The sequence below is a fragment of the Miniopterus natalensis genome, chromosome 16 (genome assembly GCF_054644295.1).
Source record: "Miniopterus natalensis isolate mMinNat1 chromosome 16, mMinNat1.hap1, whole genome shotgun sequence".
Taxonomy (NCBI): Eukaryota; Metazoa; Chordata; class Mammalia; order Chiroptera; family Miniopteridae; genus Miniopterus; species Miniopterus natalensis.
In genome coordinates, this window is record NC_142096.1 from 42,232,983 (window position 1) to 42,257,333 (window position 24,351).

General features: G+C 41.1%; 1 protein-coding gene across 10 annotated transcripts in view; it reads right to left on the reverse strand.

Annotated features, from left to right (window-relative positions):
• PTK2 (protein tyrosine kinase 2) overlaps nt 1-24,351 on the reverse strand; it is a 164,565-nt gene that overhangs the window by 86,658 nt on the left and 53,556 nt on the right. For 9 of the 10 annotated variants that reach the window (XM_087825515.1, XM_087825520.1, XM_087825518.1 and 6 more), the window contains 4 exons: nt 22,074-22,240; nt 7,793-7,880; nt 2,467-2,546; nt 1,556-1,618 (listed from right to left, as the gene is read on the reverse strand). In XM_087825515.1, the coding sequence (XP_087681641.1) occupies nt 1,556-1,618; nt 2,467-2,546; nt 7,793-7,880; nt 22,074-22,240 (398 nt within the window). The remainder of the gene's footprint in view (nt 1-1,555; nt 1,619-2,466; nt 2,547-7,792; nt 7,881-22,073; nt 22,241-24,351) is intronic. The other variant, XM_016207804.2, reaches the window with a different exon arrangement.

Genomic DNA, 24,351 nt, shown 5'->3' on the forward strand with positions numbered 1-24,351 from the left:
CAAGGGTGTGCTCAGGTACCACTTAAGACTCTCAGCATTGGTCTTGCCCTGAACACGTGTGCTCATGGCCACAAACCCCTAACACAAGTGGCTTTGGGAGGCCTAAGGGAGCTTCATTTATACAGTAAATAGTAATTCAGCTTCTCATGAGTGAGTTCTTATGTCAACAATAACTTTATTTCCCCTTTAGCATTAATTCTGAGAGACTCTGACCATGTCTGTTGGCTTTATTTAATTCCTCAATGCTTTAAAGCCCAGGCAAAAAAGCAACCAAACTGGACTTTAAAATAGCCTGTGCATTTTCATATAGTATTCCTATCTTGTCCTCACCCCAAACTCCAGGAACTGAGTATCTTTATTTTAAAAATACCACTGAGGAACTTAACCTCCAAAATGATACTGTAAGCTTCTTAAAAACTAATGAATGTTAAATTCTCTAAGTGCAGTAGCGATTGACACTTGCTGCTGAATGACATTCTCTCCTTCACCCTGGGTACAACTGTGTTAGACAGTACAGTACTCATTCCTCTGGGAGCCAGGTGTGGTCCAGGTTCTTCTCAGGGAAAGTCCTGTGTACACATTTGTGCCTTGAGTGGAGAGGAAGGACTGGAGAGAGGGAGAGCAATGTCCATCTGTTCCTCCGTGAGGTGGTGTGATACAGACGAGGAAGGACATGATTAAAGGGGCCTAGCACTCTGGTGAAGAGGAGCACTGACCATCTAGGGTTTTTCTATGAAAGAAAAATGTTAGCTAAGCTACTGTCTGTCTATGTCAAACCTGCCTTGGAAACCATAATTTTAAGACTATATTATTAGCTTACTTGGGTCTAATGTGTCATTGGCAGCAATGCAAGTTTTAAGGTTGACAACAAAACATTTTCTTAAAACATCTGATCTGACCTATAGCTGCTGCTTTCTTTTCTACCCATCACCTCTAATTTACAAAAGATGTAAATGAAAGTCTCTTCTATTGGCACCCAGTTTGTTCCCTGGTAGCATGAGCCCTCAGGAGGTCAAGTTCCAGGGACAGGGCAGGAGGAACTCACTGCCGCGTACCTCCCCTTGCCTATGGAAAAGGGACCTTGGTTCTACTGAGGTTGAAAATTTAAATTTCTAGATAGTGCCTTTCCCACTCTCTAAAAAAGTTGGGCCTGATGATTTGTAGAATAAAAATACTAACAGTAATCAAACTGTCTCCTCAGAGCAGGTATTCTATCCAAAACAAAGGGACAGTTTTCCAGCTGTTATCTGATTGTCCGCATTTCTGTACCTTCACAGAAACTAGTATCTCCTCCTGGATCAGTTTGATGCCCGACCAGTAACACCCCACCTGCACACACTCCTTCTCCAAAACTCAGAGTGGACAACCATCTCAGCCACCAAGTACCACCCCGAACCCCAACACCCTCTAGAAGCTTCTACATTAATTCCTAGTATGTTATTTTATAGTATTTACTTTTAAGTAAAGATAAAATAATAAAAACTACAGTTTGAAGAATAAGCTAGTTCTGAATATTTGCTTCTAGAAGGCTCCTTTTTCGACATATAATACTTACTCTAATACTTCATAGTTAGACTTCTTCTCTAGCGCATTGCCCCGCATCTCCCAGTACGATCGCCTAAAATCAGGAAAGATATGAAGTTTTATACATGTTTAAAGAATGTCTGTGTTGTCCAATGGTTAAAAACTGTGGGGGTGAGGGGTGCTTAAGAACCCTGTGGCTCAGCCACAAACATGCTGATGAGCTCAAACACAGAACGAACCTGATTCTCAGCATGTTGCCATATCCTCATGAAGCACAACTGGTTAAGCCAGACCTGTTTCTTTTTTAAAATTTTTATTATTATTTTAAAATGTTTTTTATTGATTTTTTAGAGAGAGAGAAAGAGAGGGAGAGAGAAACATCAATCAGTTGCTTCCACATGCACCCCCAACTGGGGATCGAACCCACAACCTAGTTATGTGTCCTGACAAGGAACTGAACCAGCAACTTTTGGTGCCCAGGGCAACACTCAACTAACTGAGCCACCCAGCCAGGGACACCCAGAACTATTTCTACTGAACAGCCCCCCTTTCCCCTTTAAAAAGGTGAAGCAGGTCTGGTCTCTGCAAAGACGAGACACAGATTCATTCCAGTTGTAAGAGATCAGCTACACTTGCTACTTCTAAACTTCACCTTTTCTCAAGGGACAGCACATGCAAGCCGAACAGCCAAAGGACACCAGACGGCTGCTGTGGCTGGATGTGCACATACCCACTCCTGTGGAGGCACATATCACAAGGGTAACTGCATCAGACACATAATAGAATCATCAACCTAATTCAGAACTGACTTAACTTTTCATTCATGTTTTATTCAATATTTTATGGATACTCTTTATGAGAAAAGGAAAATAATTGGGTAATTTCCAAAAATAACAAAATCCATTGATGAATAAAGACCTCAAGGTACAGTTGTCATCTTACCGTATTTCTAGACAACCCAACTTCAAAGCAATATCCTGGTCTACTTGGTCAGCTATCTCTAACATATAATCGCTCTTCACCTACAATAAAAAGGAATGGGAAAACAACGCTGTTTTAAAAGAATACATTTTAGATTTATTCATTCAATAAATGTGTACTTTACATACTATATACATACTATGTCAATAATTCTGGATAAGGACAAATATTATCAAAAAACAGGGAAAGAAATACACTGGTCTCTCCTCCTAAGAAGAGCTTATGTAATCAGTGAGCACGTATGTGGAACTTCAAGGAACAAGAAACTTCATCAGAATCACACTAATGTCAAATTGCTCTATACTCTTCCCATGCTGTCAGAAGGGAAAACCAGGGGGGAGACCTCCATTCCCACACAAATTCATGGTGGACATATTTTTTTAACTCAAACTTCAGTTCCAACAAGCATTTTTGGACCTTAGTGCAAGACGGGGAAAATTCACAGATTTAAAAATCCATTGAACTCTGCAACTGATGTGCCTCCACCTACCCGCCATGATTAACCTGCAAAGTAATAAAACATACTTAAAGTCTAATGTAAAGATAAGAATCTAATAGAACTGTACAAATGCCTTCCAACAATGATTACACTCGACTCCCAAAACTGATGGACCATCTGGTACCCAGAGTACCTCTCAGTGGGAGGACATCTTCATAGGTGAAGTAGGTAAGCCTCCTTACGATGACCACCATTAAGGGCTCAACATCTGCCATTAACGCTGATGCTAGGGAGCACTCGTTTGTATCTCAATTAAGAAAAATGTTCTCCCCCTCAAACGGAGCTCCATTCTTCCCATTAGCAGACCTGTCCTACAAAACACTGCACTGAACTAGCAGACTATGAATTTTACCAAGCAAGTCTGTGGCCATTCATCTTGGCTCTTGTTATGTAGTATTTCATAATACCCCAATTGCCTCTTGGTCCTCAACCCTACAATATTTACTCTGGCCCTTTACAGAAAAAAGTGTGATGACCTCTGCCAAAGAAAAATCCTAAACTATCTATTACCTCCTGGCCTGTCAGTTCACTTGCTCAAAAGATTTACACTCCCCAGTGAATGCCCCTGCCCACCCTCTACTGGACTGCTCATCATTGCATCTTCCCTTGCTAAGACCCCACCTCCCAAATCCCATTATCATTTTCGTATTTTCATTGCCTGGCAAAACCAGCACACAGGAAACAAACCACACACCTGCTTTTCATGCTTACTGCCAAGCAACTGGAGAAACTACAGAATAAGATTTGTTTTAAATTCTTAACAATAAACCTCAAATGGTCAGGAGAAACTGTCTGGAAACTCAACAATGCTTGCCTAGGAAGTTTGCCAACACAATGAGTCACACTTTCTCCAGTCAACATGCCGAATCTCTTTTCTTACAGAGAAAAATAGTCTCCAGATGGGAATGGACCCTTTAACAGACCAAAAATTTGCACCCTGACATGTACATGTTCTCACTGCCAGCCCTTCTCTGGTGGTGGGAGCTGTGACGACATGCCCAGCAGTGGACAGCCATCTGCTGCTTCTGATCTAAAGACCATTTCCTCTCAAAACCTGCTTTATTTTTTGCATTAGCACCTCGACCCCAGTGGTCAATAAATATTTACTGACTGAATGAGTGAGCAAATGAATAAATGAATGAATGAACAGTGATCAAACGCGGGTTTCAGCGCCTCCTGGTGCAAATATTCTTTTCCATGTAAGGCTTACAAGAGTTAGTAAGTTCTATTTCTTACATATAGTAGGCATTTAAGACTGATTCAGTGGAACTGAATTACTCAATTCACTAAATTAAGTAAAAAGCTTTCATTCTAAAATCATTTTGTTTACCCTTCAATTGCCTTTTTCTCCTATATGGCAAATAATAAATCCAAACTTAAGAACTAAGTTCTTGCATCGCTGGTAGGTTTATTTTTGAACAGAAGAGATAAATCAAGAGGCACAAGAGATAAATCAAGACATGCATTTATATGTGTTAGAGAAACACTACAGTCGTTCTGACTAAAACTGAATGGACCTTAGCTTATGGTTTGGTGTAGACTTGAAGAAACCACAGCAGAATATCAACTACAGTCAAGGAAAATGCATTACCACAAGACTGTCTTAAAGATTAATCACGTGATTTTTAAACACTATTTACAGGTGTGAAAATGTAATCACTTGCTTTACTTCATTCATCAAAACCAAATTCATACTAGCTGTAAAAATTAAAAAAGGGGAAATTAGAATTTAATGATCCTAATGGGAAATCCCCTTTTCAAAAGTGTAACTTAAAAGTTCTAAGACTTGTTTTTCCTATAGCAACAACCTACTACTCTTGACCCTCCCAGCTAAAGGACCATGGCTTGAAGTCCATTTCTGGTCTGAGGTGACTGATGTGTTCTATGAAGTGTACTGACCCAAGATGGAACAGGCCGTCACAATAGGCCCTCATTGCCCAGTCCTTACCGCCAGCCCTGGGTAGCTTTTCAGCCAGTTCCCATGGTCCAGCCCCTCTCCCTGTCCACCAGGCCCTGGAGGCCCTGTGCTCTGTACACACTCACATCCCAATGCCTGCTCAGGACTCAGGTCCTTCATACTCAGTGCTTATTTCTTTTATAAGACATTTCTTGACTACCGTTCACCTCCTCCTAACACCCAGCAGAACGTGTTGCTTTCATCTGTGAAACAAATGCAACTTATTGAGCATTTAAGTGTGAGTATGTGTGAGTGTGTGTGTGTGTGTGTGTGTATAATTGCTTAAAGTAAATATACTCAGCTCCATTCAGGCAGATTTATAGCTCATTTAATCTTCACTACATCAGTGTGAGCTGGACACTACTAGCACCCCCAATTTATTAGAAAAAGCCTAAAGAGAATGAAGACAACAGCAGAGGAACTGCCTGTTATCTAGGGAGTATCTACCAGGGCCAAGTACTATGCTGTGTTAGGTCTTAGTAGTCTTACTTTATACATAAAGATCAGAACATTTCACTGACCCCAGGTCACATGGCAAGTGTCCACCCCTGCATCTCAGGCTTCAGTGTGGACCCTTCTGTGGATGCTGCCAGAGAGGGCAGATTCTCTATTAGGAGGAGGCAGAGCAAGGTGGGACTCAGCTCACCACCCTGGGGATCCCAGGACTACATATGGCCTCACAGACATCTCCTGGTTCCTGTTCCCACCATCACTGTGTGTGTTCTCCTTCAGTACTGTGCTTACTATTATTAACTCCAGGTCCAGCAAATTTGACGATCTTTCAAAAGAAGCCCTCTGAAAGTTGTGTATTGTTTTTTTAAATTAACTGGTTTTGTTGATGTCACTTTCCTACTTAAAAAACAGGATGCCTCTGGACTTCCTGCTATGGGCAGGTATTATATTTGAGTTTTCATCTTACTCTGCAATGGACTCAAGCACAGGGCTTAAGATAAGAACTGCTCACATCTCTAACAGAAAATATTAATCCTAAATCACTCCATAATTTATTCCATATGTCAACTCAGGGCTTTGACCACCACAGGAGATTTTGTGTTTTGTTTTGCTCTCTTCTGAATACTTTGTCAGCTAACAAATTTATCAACTAGACCCAAAAATGCAAAAGTAAGACTGATGAACAGAAAACAAGTATGTCTGGCACCTTGCATACTTCCACAGGCAAGTTTAGCTTTTATACCAAAGTCATGGTGTTACACTCAATGTTGAGAGCCAATGGGTGGACATACCCGTTTAAAAATCTTAAAATATCTGTAGGACAAAACAATGACAACTTCATGTCAGGCCCAGGCATCTTAAGAGCCAACAATAGTGCCAAACGGTTTCTGTTCAAGTTGAGTTAATATGACAACTTTTTGACTAAATATTGACATAGCCCTTCAAACCAATGGCCACCACTATTTGCAAAAGGTTACCAATCAAATACTCACACTTTTGACAAATGCAAGCTCAGAGAGATAAAGAGGAATAAAATGCTACAGGACAAAGGAAAATTCTGACTTCAGGGCAAAACACAGTTTTCTTGCTTTATAATGAGCCATTAGCTTAAAAACTTATTTTTATAGACTCCTACTCTATAGTGAATAGGTTGTAATAAGATTATAGTTTATTTTTAGAGTACGATGATTAATATATTTTAGAAATTCTAAAATGGGTCAAAAACACTGAGTAAATCATTTACAATATCTCACAGTGGGAGCCTCATCTGGGACATCTTCAAATGAAACTATGTCCACAGAACAATGTTCAACCAGGCAGTCACCAACACCCACTACGACCACTTACGTGTTTTCCTCAGGACACCATCCCAGAGAATGGGACATAATGAATAGCAGGCTGAAACTGGATGAAATTTCAAAATAAATATTAACAGTAAGGTGGTTATTGTAAGTTCTCTCTCACTCTCTCTGGTAATGGTGGTAGAGAGAATCTAAACATAATTCCTTCACTTCTACCTTGATAAAAGAGCTAGAACAATAAAAATACAGATTCCTTTGAAACAGAATGAATAACAGAGATAACACTCAGGGATGGTCACTATTCCCCAGTCTAGGTCCTCAAGATTCCCACATGTGAAGTTCAACAAAATAACAGATCACGACAAACACAGAGGGAAACATGTCACTGAACAAGAGTCAGTACAAGCCGTCTTCAACAGACGGAAAGCCCCAGAGTTTCAGATGCTGTAATTCAGATTCAGAATAGAGACACTGACTCTTAATGAAATGATAAATAAAAATGCATTGGGTGGCAAAACTGTACGTTCAAATGTCTCCGATATTCATTAGACAATTTTGAGGGGAACAGTTCACTAATACCAACAAGTAACATTTATTTGGTTCTAAAGTTGTGTTGGTTCATTTATGCCACATATATTTAATGCCTAACTAATATTGTAAGGAGCAAACAGCAAGCTCCTTTTAGTGTAAAGAAGTCAATTTGGATTTATTATGCAAATTGCTATTGAGATTATATGGGTGTAGTTAGCTCTCACAACAAATTCTACGTCTGACAACTGTGTTGATATTCAGGCATGTTAATTATACTTGAATTAAAGAATGAACAATGGTTGTGTCACTTAGGACTTATTGTCTCCACATAAAAGTATCTTTTAAGAGTTGCCCAAGCATACAAAAATTCACCAAGTGTCCAAAGTTCCTAAGTTCTCACTAGCTAAAAGAGTCTCACTGCCATACAGTGACAAATTTATATTTTCCCAAATATTAGGTTTAATATAATTCTTAAAATAAAGTTATATAATAAATGAAATTTTTAAAAGCAAAGAAAAAAGTATATTAAATCACCCTCCTATATACCTGTTGATAGAAGAAATTCAAAGTTGGCTTGTCTTCAGTAAACTGGTTTAGAAATCCTTTTGGCAAATAACGAATTCTCAATTCATATCTAAAAAATAATTCACAAAACAGAATAATTATAAATCAGTAATTTTCTCAATTTATTGTCTACAATTACAATATGATGGTGTGTATGGCATTGTCAATTACTCTTAAATATTATTTAATAAATAAGTTAAAATATAATCAATTAATCTGTAAATGCTTTAATTTTCAGCACAAAAATGTGCACAGTGTCTTCAGCTCAATTCTGCAAAGAGAGAGCACGGTGAGAAGCCCAGAAGTCCCTCTAGCCCTATGGTCACCGTCCACCGCTGCCTGGGGTAGCACCCTCGCATGACTGACTTCACCCGCATGGGATCCCACAGGATGCACCCTTTGTGCCTGGCTCCCTTTATTCACCAACGTGCTCGAGGGATTCACCCACATCTGGCAGCGGCAGTCTGCTCAAAGCTGAAAAGTGTGGCAAATACAACTATTCAGCCATTTACTGCTGATGGCCATTTGAGTTGTTTCCATTTTTTGACTATTAGGAAAAAAGCCAAAGACTCTTTTTTTCTTCCTCTAAGCTTAAAGGAGGTTATTTATTTGCTCAGGAAGCCAAGCTTCAAGAATGATTGAAACAAAGGAATTTCATCAGAATGTGCTTGCGTGTTCTCTCTCTCACTGTCTCCACATAATAAAGACATGAGTGTCCTCTGGTGAGCACATGTACACACTTCTGTTGGGCAGCCCCTGGAACTGAACCACTGGATGATGACAACACACTGTAGCCTTAGCCAATATCACCAAGCAGTAAGAAGGAATTGTACCAATTGACACTCCCACCAGCAACATGGTCCTCTACATCCTCACCTCTACCTGGTATTTCTAACCTTTTCATTTTAGTTAGACTGAAGTTTATTTATTGCAATAATACATAGTGATTTTAGCCGGCACTTCCTTAATGAATAATAGAACTGGGTTAATAAGCTTGGTTACTAAATATCAGCCTTCCAGCCACAGACCAGAAACTTACTAGTCTTTGTTCTGTCAGTGTCTGGTGCAGAGGTGTCCAGTTAATGTTTAATAAATCAGCAAATTAAGAAGTCCATCCTGTTTTTTAAAGGTGTCACTTCCAAACACACCAGAGGTTCTCTGTTTACTGTCTTATAGCTGCCAATCTTTTTAAGATCTCTTGTTGAATTCAGTATTACAACACTGGCTTTTTCAAATTAAGGCACATAAATATGTAATGCCATTTCAAGAGAACACACCAAAAAACTGTATCAAAATACAATCTAAAACTTCCTAAAGTACGATTTTTCATTTTCTTTTGTCATCTTTGGAAAAGGACACCTTTCCTCTAGATGAAAGATTTTTCTCCTGTAAAGATCTGAGAAAAACCCTCTCTCTGCAGAGCGAGGAGCTGTTGGACAGCAGTGAGCAGAGATGTGCTGAACAGGAAGATGTGACCCACATCCTGACAACAATGAAAAGGATTTTCTTTATTAGCTGCTCTGCAAAAGTCCCGTGATACTCTCTCAAATGCCACGGAAGCCTTCTCTGGGACCTGGTCCTCTGAGCCCTGATTCACCATTTGAAAGGACTGGCCAGTTCCCCAAAAGCTCCAATAGTTTGTTTATAACTGATTAACCCACTGAAAAGCCAAACTGACCACTCCAGGCAGGCAATTACAAATAACTAAAATAGCCATCAAAATTCAGTTAACTAGAATTTAATTATCAAAGTACATAACTTTTAAGTTTAAATCTGTTTGATAGAAACCTCTCAAAACTGTGTAACACCTTTTGTGGCATTATAAACCCGGTGTGGTATGGCAATTTAAACGTTTTTGGCTGACTCAGGTGCTACCAAATACCACCTACTTAACTGACATCTCCCAGGAACCCCGTGACAGGTGGGCAAGCTCCTGCTCCCTCCTGGACCAACTGAGAAGGAAGCAGCGATAGGGGCTTCTGTGTACACACGAAGGACCCAGTTCAGCCCTGGTTCCTTTGAGAATGGGGTTGGGGGGCAGGCTGCTCCCCCGAAGGGGCTCTGGACTACCTATTGCCCTCTGCCCCTTTATTCATATGTCCATCTTATAGTCCCCAATGGTTGTTTCCCAACAATAGTTTTAGGTTTATTTTGCTTTTAACTTTATAATAGTGTATTATACTATATGTCATCTTTTGGAATTTACTTTTTTAAAAGATGGAGGTAAAATTCACATAACAAAAAAAGAACCATTTTAAAGTGTTGAATTCAGCAGTACATTGTCCTGGGACTTATGTCTGTCACACAGTGGTGTCTGGCTAAGATCCATCCACATAATTGCGTGTCCCTGCAGCTCACTCATTCTGACCTGTGTGACATTCCACAGCTCACTTAACTGTTGCTGCTTCAGCTATGAACATTTTGCATCTGCAGCGCCACACAGAAATGCAAGTCTTTCAAGGACAGAACGGGGCGTGGACTGCAGGTCTATAGGGTATGTAATGACTGTTTTCCAAATTTTACATTTTCCCCAGTAGTATGGACCCTTGTTGGGTCCAAAACCTTTCCGGCTACTGATATTGTCAGACAACTCACTTTCTGCCAACCAGAGAGAGTAAGCAGGAATCTTGTTGTCCAAGTTGGTGTCTCTCTGATCACTAATTTGCATCTCCCTAATTTGATCACTAATGAAGCCAACAGGTCTTCCTATTGTTTATGAAACTTTTCTCTTTTATGAAAATACCTTCATGTGTCTTGGTCATTTACAGAGTTGTCTGCAAATTTCATATTGATCAGTACTTCTGCTCTAGGTACTATCTTTTGCTGTTACATGTGCCATAAATGTCTTCTCCCAGTTGCAACTTTATGCAGGTAGCATAAAAAAAAAAATCCATGTTCAAACCTCACAGGAATGAAAATGGATATCAATTATTCTACGAGCACAGCACTTTCATTTGAACATTAAGACCTTACTTCTCAGAACTAAAGCCAGAACTGTGGTTGCCCTCATATGCTCACCTGTGAACTGAGAGGAGGTGTCTGCCAGGGACAGAAGAAAGTGATCGATCACCTGTTCTGCTAGTTGTAGTCACACATCTAACATACAAGTAGAGGAGAAACGGGAGTGACTGGCCTCAGCTTCCACTTGGCCACCATGTAAGCTGTATAATCCTGGAAAGTCAGCAGCCTCTCTAACCCGGCTTTCTCATGAGTAAAACAGCAAAAGGAGAGAGCACTTCCTTGACAGGACCATTGTCACACAAGTGAATGTTGAGACAATAAGTCCAGTGCTAGTACACGCGTGGTAAGCAAATGTTAATACGGGAGTATTGTAAAAATAAATTGGCCCTGTTTGGTTCCTGGCTGAATATAAGTGACTACACCATCACAGTACTTTGCCTCTTGGTTTATTTTACAATTTCATTATCACTGATTCAATTTTCACTAAAAAAATTTTATTGGGTGCCTGCTATATATCAGTCAGGACTAGAAAACAGGAGCAGAGTGGTGACTAAGACAAGGGCCCTGAGGGAGAAAGATGGTATCAGCAGGCCATTAACTATGGAGCTGGCCACGGGGAAAAGGTGACAGGAACACTTGCCCTAAACTAAGGGAGGGCGAAGCTGCACTGGGAAAGGCAGAAGTTCAAAGGCCCCAGGGAACAATGCACTTGGCTTGTTCAGGCCCTAGTGAGAGAGGCCACCCATGGCCAGTGGAGTAAGTGAAAGTTCTAGTAGACAGTGGCAGGAAGAGACGTGGTGAGGGCTGTGCTAGTCAATGACAAGGAGCTGGCAGGAGAAGAAATCATCCAGTCACACCCCGACCCCAGTTCCTATGAGAACAGAAGACAGAGATTTCAAAGGGACCAGCATTGCTAGAGTGGAGGAAGGGGGGAGGCAGAGGAGACAAGCACGAGAGGTGATCAGAACCTGTGGCACTGGGCTCCAGGTGAGCAGCTGGAAGTTTCCAAGCAGGATAATTTACACATTTCATTGGGTGTTTACATTTCAGAAGATCCACCAGCAAGTCCATGAGCTCTACCTTAAAAGCTTATCCCTGTACAACTGCTTCTCACTCCTCCTGGTACTACTCCCCTAGTCCACCTTTGTTTTTTTAGCTTTGCATGGGTTATTGGCATAATTTGTTTATGGTTTCCTACATCTATCCAAACAGAGTGTGAATCTAGGCAGGTCTAGAGAGAGAAAAAGAGAAGAAAAGAGGTCCCTGGAACAGCCCCAAAACAGAAAGGCTGAGCAGGAGAAGAGGTGAATGGTCTGCAAAGTAGGCCAACCTTTACCAGAGGACAGTCTGGTGGCCAGAGGCTGCATGAAGACAGTGCTCAGACAAGAGGGATTATGCCTGCCACTGCACACTGGTGGACAGGAGGACTAAGAAGAGCCCACTCAGGACCCTCAGCAAGCTGGGTGTTGTACTCTGAACCACACATTACTTTGGAATGTATTTTTAAACTGATTAATATACTGGGGCATGTGCAAAATTCTGTATTTCTACAATAGGAAGAACAAATACATAATTTAAAACTGCTCACATTGTGTTCCTTCTGCTTTAATTATTAGGAGGTAAGTTTTATTATTTTATTAATACTGTTGCTTTATATACTTTGAGAAATGTCTTTAGGAATGTACAAGTTTAAGAGTTATATCTATTTCTATACTTACTACATTTGTGGTGAAATAGGACTTTTATTATTATGTAGTTGCCCTCTATATTCCCTAATAATGCTTTTCTGACTTAAAGCTGTTTTCATAGGCTATTAATAGAGCAGCGCCAATCCACCCCCACCTCCCTGGTCAGTGGGCAGTGACATTCTTTTATTCTATCTCTTTAAAAAAAGAACAGAGCAGAATGACACTGAAAAGAAAACTTTAGACTTTAGTGTAAACAGTATGACTAGCATGGTTTATGAAATACATATGCAGACCTATTACACAGAATAAATTTTAAGATATATATACTGGATCATAAGGTAAAATATATTCTTCCTGTAAGCCAAAGAAAAACGTCTGAGCATTGCTGTTTTAGATAGCTCTTATAAAGAGCAGAGAGCAAATCCAAGATGGCAGCAGATTAAGTGGAAGCTACACTGACACTCTTCCAGGACCAAACTGGAATTACAACTAAAATAGAGAAAAACCATCCTGAATAATCAACTGAAGATGAATTGGAGAGCACCCTCAAAACCAAGAACCTAAAGCAGAGACGACACAGAGACTGGTAGGAAATGCAGAGGCATGAGAGGGCTGGCTGGGATCCCACAGGCAGCAGCTGAAGTTCCGGAGGGAGATCTCAGCTATGGGGGGGTTTCCATTGAGAACTCTGGGGTCTAAACTCCAAGGTGGACTCCCCAGCCCAGAGCACCAGAACTGAGAAAGGTGCCCACAAAACATACGGCTGTGAAAAGCAGTGCGGTTTCTGTCTGCCAGGGAGAGATGGCTGGAAATGCAGACACCCTCTTAAAGGGCCAACTCACGAAGTTTCTTTTTATTTTTAAAATTTACCTTTATTGTTGAAAGTACTACAAATGTCTCCACCCCACCACTGATCCCCTCCACTCTGTACCCCTCCCCCCAGGCCTTCACCACACTGTTGTCTATGTCCATGGGTTATGCATATATATGCATATGCATATAAGTTCTCAGGTTAATCTCTCGCCACCCACCCCTGCTTTCCCTCTGAGATTCATCAGTCTGTTCCACGCTTTTATGTCTCTTGATATATTTTGTTCATTGGTTTATTTTGTTCATTAGATTCCACATATGATAAGATCATGTGATATTTGTCTTTCTCCAAAGGGCTTATTTCGCTTAGCATAATACTCTCCAAGTCCCACCATGCTGTCTCATAAGGTAAGGGATCCTCCTTTTTTTTACAGTTGCATAGTATTCCATGGTGTAAATGTCTGAGAAGATGTTTGATATGATTTCAATCTTCTTGAACTTGTAGAGACTTGTTTTGTGTCCTGACACGTCGTAAGTGTTTGAGAATGTCCCATGTGCACTTGAGGAGAATGCCTATTCTGCAGCTTTGGGGGGAAATGTTCTGTAAATGTCAATTAAATCCATCTGATTTAGTGTGTCATTTAGAGTCACTGTTTCCTTGTTGATTTTTTTGTCTGGAAGTTCTATCCAGTAAAGTCAGTGGGGTGTTAAGTCCCCTACTATGACTGTATTGCTGTTGATCTTTCCCTTAAAGTCCTCCAGAAGTTTGTGGGGTTTTTTTCCCAGCCTGTGTGGGTCTTTTGTTTTGAAGGGGGTCTCTTGTAGACAGCATATATTTAGTCATGTTTTCTTATCCATTCAACTACCCTATGTCATTTGATTAGAGCATTTAATCCATTTATATTTAAGGTTATTATTGATAAGTACTTATCTACTGCCATTTTAATTCTTTATGACTGTGTTTCTCTCTCTGTTTCTTCCTATTGTTACAGCAGTCCCTTTAGCACTTCTTGCAATGCTTCTATTTCTACTTCTTATTACAGCAGTCCCTTTAACATTTCTTGCAATGCTGGTTTGGTCGTGATAAACTCTTTTAGCCTTATTTTGTCTGGGAAGCTCCTTATATCACCATCTATTTTGAATGATAGACTTGCTGGATAGAGTAGTCTTAGTTTCAGACTCTTGTTTTGCATTACTTTGAATACTTCATGCCATTCCCTTCTGGCCTGTAGAGTTTCTGATGAGAAAAAAGATGACAGCCTTATAGGAGCTTCCTTTGTAGGTAACAGATTGCTTTTCTCTTGCTGCCTTTAATATTCTCTCTGTCTTGAACTTTTGGCATTTTAATTATGATGTGTCTGGGCATGGCCTCTTTGGGTTCTTCTTGCTTGGGACTCTCTGTGACTCCTGAACTTGTGTGACATTTTTCCTTCATCAGGTTTGGGAAGTTTTCTGCCATTATTTCTTGAAACAGGTTCTCTAATCCTTGCTAACTTTCTAGATCTTCTGGCAGTCCTATGATGACAACGCACAAAGTTTTGTGTGCAGCCACTCACCTTCAGCTCTGTCAGGGGGAGGGCAGAGTGGATTACAGCTGTGTGAGGAGAATCTAGGGTTGTGAGCTCTGGGGATAGAGCTCAGAGGGAGCCCATTTGGATTCCTGTGCTGAGTCATTCCCCCATACTGTAGAGACATGTTTCTCAGGCAGACCTTTGCCATCCAGGCAGCTTTTGCCTGGGCGAGGGGGTGGAGGGGGGGCAATTGCCCCACCCTGTGGAGTTTATGCCCTGCTGTGCTCTATAACCTGAGGCTCACTAAGAGACTGCAAATAACAATCACCCTGCAGGCAGAGGCAGGTCCTGGGGTGCTGTGAGTCTTTGCCTGATCTGCTTCAGGACCCAGGGCTTGGAAAAGTAGACCGTGGTGCACATCTTGGCCCTTTCAAAATGTGCCCAGCCCCAGCAGAGGGAGCCACAGCTGTAGATCACTGATAGTCCCAAACTGGATACTCAAGGCCAGTCACAAACTGCATCTGACATTAAGATTGGAAGTCCTAGCAGATCTACCTAATACACAGAAACAAACCCAAACAGGCAGCCAAATTGGGGAGGCAAAAAAAATAAGTCCCAAATGAAAGAACAAGAGAATTCTCCAGAAGAAGAGATAAATGAAATGAAGATAAGCAATCTATCAGATATAGGTTCAAAATAATGATTGTAAGGATGCTCAACAGCAAAAGAAAAGAAATAGAAACTATGAAGGAAATTAAGAATGACAAAGCAGAAATAAAAAAATACACTGGAAGGAATGAACAACAGATTAGGGGAAACTGAGGACTGGATCAGTGAATTAGAAGACAGGGTAGGAAAAAAATCACTCAATCACAGAACCAAAAAGAAAAAACAATTAAAAAACAGGACAGTTTAAGGGAACTGCGGGACGACACAAAACATAACAATATTCACATCATAGAACTGCCAGAAGGTGTAGAAAGTGAGCATGGGTTAGAGAACCTGTTTGAAGAAATAATGGCAGAAAACCTCCCTAACCTGGTGAAGGAAAAAGTCACACAAGTTCAGTAGGCACAGAGAGTCCCAAGCAAAAAGAATCCAAAGAGGCCCACACTCAGACACATCATAATTAAAACGCCAAAATTTCAAGACAGAGAGAATCTTCAAGGCAGCAAGAGAAAAGCAGTCTGTTACCTATAAAGGAGCTCCCATAAGGCTGTCATCTTTTTTCTCATCAGAAACTCTACAGGCCAGAAGGGAATGGCATGAAGCATTCAAGGTAATGAAAAGCAAGAATCTGAAACCAAGAATACTCTATCCAGCAAGGCTATCATTCAAAATAGATGGTGAAATAAAGAGCTTCCCAGACCAAAAAAAAGGCTACAGGAGATTATCACCACCAAACCAGCATTACAAGAAATGTTAAAGGGACACCTATAATAAGAAGTAAGAAGAAAGAGAAAAATAGGCATAAAGAATTAAAATGGCAATAGATAAGTACATATCCATAAAAACCTTAAAAAATAATAACCTTAAATGTAAATGGATTAAGTGCTCCAATAAAAAGACAGGGTAGTTGAATGGATAAGAAAACATGACCCAAATACATGATGTCTACAAGAGACCCACCTCAAAACAAAAGACTCAGCCCTATGCAGTTTGGCTCAGTGGTTAGAGTGTCGGCCTGCAGATGAAGGGTTCTGGGTTCAATTTCAGCCAAGCACATACCTCAGTTGCAGGCTCGAACCCTGGCCCCAGGTTCAGGGCGACCAGTCAATGTGTCTCTCTCACATCAATGTTTCTCTCTCTCTCACCCTTCCACTCTCTCTGAAATGCAATGGAAAAAAATATCCTCAGATAAGGATTGAAAAAAAAAAAAAAGAAAAAAGGACTCAGAGGCTGAGAGTGAAGGGATGGAAATTTTTTTTTTTCCATGCAAAGGGAAATAAATTTTAAAAAGCTGGGGGAGCAATACTCATATCTGACAAAATAGACTTCAAAATGAAGCCCATAACAAGAGACAAAGAAGGCCACTACATAATACTAAAGAGATTGCTCCAACAAGAGAATATAACCCTGGTAAACATGTATGTACCCAATATAGGAGCCCCTAAATATCTTCTGGAGGAATTTAAGGGAGAGATCAACAGCAATACAGTCATAGTAGGGGACTTTAACATCCCACTGACTTTACTAGATAGATCTTCCAGACAAAAAAATCAACAAGGAAACAGTGACTCTAAATGACACACTAGATCAGATGGATTTGACATTCACAGAACATTTCACCCCAAAGCTTCAGAATACACATTCTTCTCAAGTGCACATGGGACATTCTCAAAGACAGACTACGTGTTAGGACACAAAACAAATCTCTAGAAGTTCAAGAAGATTGAAAACGTATCAAACATCTCCTCGGATACACTGACAGTGGGAATGCAGACTGGTGCAGCCACTACAGAAACAGTATGGAGTTTCCTCAAAAAATTAAATATTGCCATTTGACTGAGTGACCCCACATCTAGGAATATATTCTGAAGAAACCCACTACACTAATTAGAAAAAATTTATGCACCCCTATGTTCATAGCAGCATAATTTAGAATAGCTAAGATCTGGAAACAGCCCAAGTGCCTATCGGTAGATGAGTGGGTAAAAAAAACTGGTAGATTTATACCATGGAATACTATGCAGCTGTAAAAAAGAAGGATCTCTTACCCTCTGGGATAGCATGGAGGTACCTGGAGAGTATTATGCTAAGCAAAATAAGCCAGTAAGAGAAAAACAAGTACCACATGATCTCACTCATATGTGGAATCTAATTAACAAAATAAACTGATGAACAAAACAGATCCAGAGACATAGAAGCATGGAGCAGACTGATGAATCTCAGAGGGAAGGCAGGGGTGGGGGGTGGTGAGTGGGGGGTAGGGGGCGGGGGGAGAGATTAACCAAAGAGCTTATATGCAATATATCCATAGCCCATGGACACAGACAATAAAGTGAAGGCCTGGAAGGGGTGGGGGCAAGTGTAGGGTATCAATGGGGAAAGAAAGGGGGCAACTGTAATACTTTCAACAAGATAAATTTTTTTAAAAAGAGAGAGAGAGACAAAGGGTTTGAAAATGATGGCATAGTCCCTGGTACACAGTAGGTACTTTACATAAAGTAGACTCACAGCTGGTTGATGGTCCTGTGGCTCCCTCCCTTCTGACCCAGGGTAGTTACGTGGGATCAGGAGAGATGGGCTCCTCAGTGTGTATCTGTGTCAGTTCCCAACATTCTGCTCCTGTCTCCTACACTGTGCAGCAGTTATTGTTCCACTCCCTCACATTGTCTGTCAGGGGCAGTCTAAAGAGCAGATGAAAAAGAGGAAAATGACTCTCCACAGACCAGCTTTCTGGTCAAGTTAGAGGGATGTACAGTAGTGAAACACTAAGTAGGAAATAGTCATATCTGGTTTTATATATCTAGAGGTTTTTTGTTTTAAATATGTATTTTATTGATTTCAGAGAGGAAGGGAGAGGGAGAGAGAAACAGAAACATCAATGATGAGAGAGACTCATTGACTGGCTGCCTCCTGCATGTCCCCTGCTGGGAATTGAGCCTGCAACCCAGGAACATGCCCCAACTGGGAATCGAACCACGATCTCCTGGATCATAGGTCGATGCTCAACTGCTGAGCCATGCTGACCAGGCTAGAGCTTTATTTTAATAAAAGAAACAGCATAATTGCATTAATTGCATCAAAAGATTTTGTCACTGCAAAACTGTGTCACAACTGAGGGAATCCTGTCTGCTTGGATCTGGAAACCACAATTCAGGTCCCTAGTTTATTTTGTGGTGGTCCCCAAATTGTAGGGAAAGGGTCTAGCAGGAAACAAACCATTCCTGTTCTACAAGTCTTCTAAGTCTAAACCTAAATAGTGATGGTGTCACTAAGGCTCGGGAGCAAGGGGCAAGGTGTTCTTTGGTTTCTCATTCCTCTGATCAGAGTCAGCTGGAGTCAGGGGGCAAAAAATAAATAAAAATAAATAAATAAGAACAGAGAGCTGAAACACACCTTTCCATCACACACTAATAATCTGACCATTTACTGTTCGTATACTTGCATTTATTTCTAAAATCTTATTTGTGATTCCTGTTTCTCCTGATTCCTGTGCTTTCTTTTCTCCCTTTCTTGCTGGTGGCTGCATTTCTCTAATATCTACTTATCCACCTGCTATTGAAGTTATAAACTCTATTTCTAATGTTTTAGTTGTTACCCTAATATATAACTTTAGAACTTTGCTGACAGAGCTTTAGTTCTGATGACCTCTGCTCTGCCATGATTCCAGTAGTTGAGTTCTACCTTTTTAACAGAAAAAAATCAGTTATTATCACCATTTTTGTTTATAGAACCAACACTTATTTAGATGGACCCAATTATTAGGCTGGCATTCCTCCTTGCATCTGAAATCCTCCATCAGAAATCATTCTCCTTTTCCTGAAGGATGTTTGGAGGAGAGTCCTTTGGGGGTAAACTAAGAAAAACATCTGTGTCACCCAGTTCTTGATGTGGAATTTAACTGGGTAACAGGTGCAGCTGGGGTTACTCTTCCCCACCACTCTGGAGATCTAGCCCACTGTTCTCTTGGCATCTATTATCACTGTGAAGAAGTCTGGATTTTTCTCTGGTTGCTTTTAAACATCATCTCTTTTTCTTTTATACACCGTTATTTTACTCTCATCTGCCAAAGTGTGGATTTAGTTGTATTAACCCTGTTTGGGATTTTGTTAATCCTATATTTGAGGACTCCTGTCATTCATGGATTCTAGAAAACGCTCAGCCATCGTCTCTGGATTAGTTCCTCTTCCTTCCTATCAGAAACAAACTGACCTTCTCATTCTTCGTGTCACGTAAACTTGCTTTCATATTTTCCATTTGTTCATCTCTCTGTGCTATGCTTTGGGCAAATTTTCTCAGATCCACATTCCTGTTTACTAACTTTTAGCTACATCTAATCTGCTGTTTTAGCTATACAGTGATTTCTAGAACTCCTACTTGTTTTTTCGTTGGTTTTTGTTGTTGGTAATCCTCACCCGAGGATTTTTTTCCATGGATTTTTTTTAGAGAGAGTGGAAGGGGGAGAGAGAGAGAAACATCAATTTGAGAGAGACACACTGGTTGGTTGCCTCCCGCATGCACACCGACCAGAGCTGGGAATCAAACCTGCAACCCAGGTATGCGCCCTTTACCAAGAATCAAACCCATGACCCTTTGATGTGGAGCCCAACGCTCTTAACCATTGAACCACACTGGCCAGGGATGTTTGGTTATTTTTAACAGTCTCCTCTTCATTAGTGACACTTTACATTCCCTGTCCTTTGAAATACACAGAACCACATGCATTAACCTTCATACCCTGGGAAACACCACATCAGTACCAATTGTGTCTCTGATCATATTTTCTTTCATTACCTCCACATTATATCGACCCAATCTTCACTAGTCTTATAAGTCTGGCTGTAGTCTCAGCATTTTAAGATTACATTATTCCTATTGAGATGGGCATGCCGATTTTAAACACCCATACTATGCAAGCAGCCAGCTAAGATTCAAGCCAAAGCTGTGTCACAAACCACCTGTGAGAGCAACTTAAATCAATATTGTTGTGCCTCTGTTTTCATCTGTAAAACAGGGGTAACAACAGTCTTTACCTTATAAGGTTTGGGGAGAATTAAGTGAAATATACATTTTACGAATTACAAACATACAAATATAAATACACAGCATATAGCTGGCACAGCTCCTGGCTCTTCGTAGCCACTCAGTGGTGATGGCCCTTCCTCAGTGTTATTACTGGCAGCAGCAACTTCCCTCATTGCACAGGGTAGGCCTATATGAGGTCCTATCTAACCCAGTCCAAATGGTTCTTACTTTTGAAGATTCAGGCTCCATTAGATAAAGTAGTGCCTACTCAACTTTACCTGAACTGATAAAATAATTGGCTTGAACAAAAACAAAACTCATATACTCAGAGATTTACATTCAATAAACATTTCATGGAGAACCAAGAATGTCATTGTAATAAGTATGCCTCTGACATGTCTAATAAATTAAGAGGATACTAGAACTAGGTGGTGAGCCACACTTATCTTTGTTCCTATAGAAACTATTTGAATATTTGTTTTATACGGATTTTTGTTCTATTTTCAAACATGCTACTAAAGAGTGTCTCTCTACTGCCGAGCAAGCATTTGTAGCTTGTACACTAGCAGAACAGGCCAGAGACTGTGTTGTGACCTGTTTTCAAAATAAAGCTCCTTTAAAATAAAATAAAAAATACTAGAAGTGTGTTAAAAACACCTGCAGGTACTGTTGACGAACTTTTGGATAGTCTTAGTTTTTAAACACTTATTTGATTAACTGACTAAATAGTTGGAGCTCAAACCTGCCCTAGCAATTGATGTATATCAACTAAACTATGTTGTCATGGAATATTTTGTTTGCTCAGCTCCTGCTATTTGATAAATCTGAAAATACAAGTCTTTTTCTTTAATAAACTCTAACTGGCACAAGACTTAATTCAACTAGAGGTTTATGAACCTAAACATGTTAGTTTTTCTCTGAAAATGTCTAACCAATGCAGATGCTTGGATGGAAGTTGCTGCCATTTGACCACCAGCTTCAATCACAATCTTCTCTATTCCTGCGGTGTTGTCTACAAACACGGGGCCCATTTTCACAAGTCATTCTCTTTCCAACATAACTGTGTCAGATGTACGACTTCCTACTAGCATTACTAGGAGAGAACCAGGGAAAGGACAACTATAGGGAACTCCTTTAGTTCACCTGAGTCATCAGTTTCATTAAGTCAGCACGAGGCACTAGTAGATCCCTTTCTGATGTAACCTCCTCTGTGAACATCGAATACACAGCCCAGGACCACACAGCAAGCAACGCAGCCTAGTAATGAGATCACTGGTGTGGCCTTCCCAGGCACATCAAGTCCTGCTGCACTAAAGGATGTAACAGAACAGGGCTGGAGCTGTTAGGGCGGAGTCGGAATAAGCAGCACAGACAAGGGACGTGGGACCAGCAACAGACCATCATAGCGGAAGAAGTCAGCAGTGCCCCAAAGACACACTAAACAAAAGTTAGGACACACTGGTTGACAGTGACCAGTCAACTTCATACAGGAGTAGCAAGGACAACCAGTGTGAAAAGTAATCAAAGACATTCACCCTCTTGTGTGTGACTGAATACAGAAAACAGATGTGTGAGTGACATGAAGCAGGTGTGTGATCTTACTTCCACTCCTCCGGCGGGTGTGCGAGCTCATACTTCTCCCTCACGCTGGAGACGCCCATGTCCAAGTGGAGCCAGTGAACCTCCTCTGACCGCAGGTGACTGAGCCGAAATCCATAGCAGGCCACGTGCTTTACTTTGTGACTGTCCACTATCTTCTGAATGATGCCCTAAAGATACCCCCCAAAAATGACTGTTAAACACCAAAAACTGTATGCTAAAAATTAATGCAATGGTCATTTCTTTTAGTTAATTATCAGAAATCTTTGTTCAAAGAGTTTCAAGTTAAGTAAATTACTGAATTTCACCTAGGACTCTTTTTTCCTCAAATAGTATTTTATGAACAGGTCAAAGTTAAAACAAAAAGAAGCTCTTTCCTTTCTTTACTGGTAAACAAGACATGGAAACTAAAATACAGTCTGTCACCCCCTCTGCAACATCCTCAGACTTGCCACAGCACACCAGCCACCCTTACATATCACTTGCCGAGGATCAGACCCTCGGATGGGGGTTACACTTTCTGAACCAAGGGTAGCGTATTGTCTGAGACTAGGTGGCAAACTAATATAATTTTTTAAAAACACACATTTGGGAACATAAAATTAAGACAATTTTTCTGATAAAACTGATATATGGAAAATTATTTGAAGTTGGGCCTAACCAATCTATTTGCACTCCAAAGATTAATATGCAGCAATCTCAAATAGCCCCCAAATCTGATGTTTCTAACACGTTGGCCCATGATTTCAGAAGAAGGGAAGATTTGAAGGAGGCCATCAGAGAAGGCTTCCTCATAGGAAAGGGAAGTTTCTCCTGGGGCTGTGGAAAGGGAAGCAGTAGACCTGATTCTTGCCCTGTGTCTGCACAGGTGTGGAAATCATGTGCATGTGTGTTTGTGAATAGGGACATGTGGACGACTCACTTGGGAACACAACGAAACCATCGGTTGCCCTTGCGTGGGGGTGTGCTAATCACAGTCCCTGAAATCTTCCCAATCATTTAGGCCATAAATAAGGTTTTTTTAATGATGCTGATATTAACACGTAAATATCTATTAAAGATAATCATCACTGGTTTTTAAAAATTTACAACTGAAGCAACCGTAACTTAAAATGTAAGACACATCTTGAAAGTCCTGTACAGGGTAGTATTTCTTTATGACAGCACAATGGTGTTGATACAATTAAGGATGCTCCCAGCCCTCCCCATAAGATAGTAACATATATTATACACAAAAAGTGGCGAGAACCCCGAGTGTCTACACTAAGGCAAGTTGCATGCTATGCTCTTGTTTGTGGCCGCCTTCCCTATCAGACCGCTCAATCCCAGGACAAGCTCTGTGTCAAGCACAGGAGAGTGTCGTGGGAGGGAGAGAATGAGGGAGGGAACAAAGGACCAGGCTGGAAGAGTCAATGACAGCTTTCTAAAGAATTCTCATGGGACAGGAAGGATGGGTGGGACTGAGCTAGGCATAAAATGTCCTTTCTGCCTTTGGATTCAAGACCAGGAATTTGTGACAGAGCCACTGGGAAAGACAGTGTAGGCTGTGCCCTACCGGAGGGTGGACAGCCAAGGGGGCAAGGGGTTTGGTGAAATCGAGCCCAGGCTCTGGGGTGGGGGTCTGCTCAGAGGAAGGGACATCTTTTTCTAGTAATTCTCTCACTGGCGACTTCTGCAGCTTCTCCTTGCCAACACTCAGATCCCTGAGCTGCACAGGATGGGAGCTGGCGCCTCTTCCAAATTTCCACACAGTTGCCTTTGTCCACAGCCTCAGCCCTGCCAGTTCAGAACCAAGCTCACACCAACACCAGCTACCCTGCTGAAGCACAGGTCATCTCTACCCTACAATAGCTTGGTGCTATGGCCTGCCTTCCTCCTGTTAGGGCCACAGTTCACGTCTATCTATCTAGCCATCTGTCTAGGTGCACTTGTCTGTCCTTCCATGCCCAGACACTGTGCAAGTGCAGGGCACAAACTATTCCTTATACTTGTATTTGCCACTCACACCCCAGAAGAAATCCCACCTTTCCTGGGTGCCCTCCCTCATGATCCCTCGTCAAGGCTACTCCATGTCCTCTGAACTCATAGGGCACACAGGAGCCAATCTGCAGATAAACAGTATTGATCAGACAAGCTCAGCCCAGAGCTGTGGTTTTCCCTTACTAGAGAAAAACAGGTTCCTGGTCAAAGTGGGTGGATTCCAGGTATACTCTGACAGTAATGTGGACGGGGTTAGTTAACACGCTGGATGTAGGGTATAAGCAAAAGAGGAGTGAAAGAT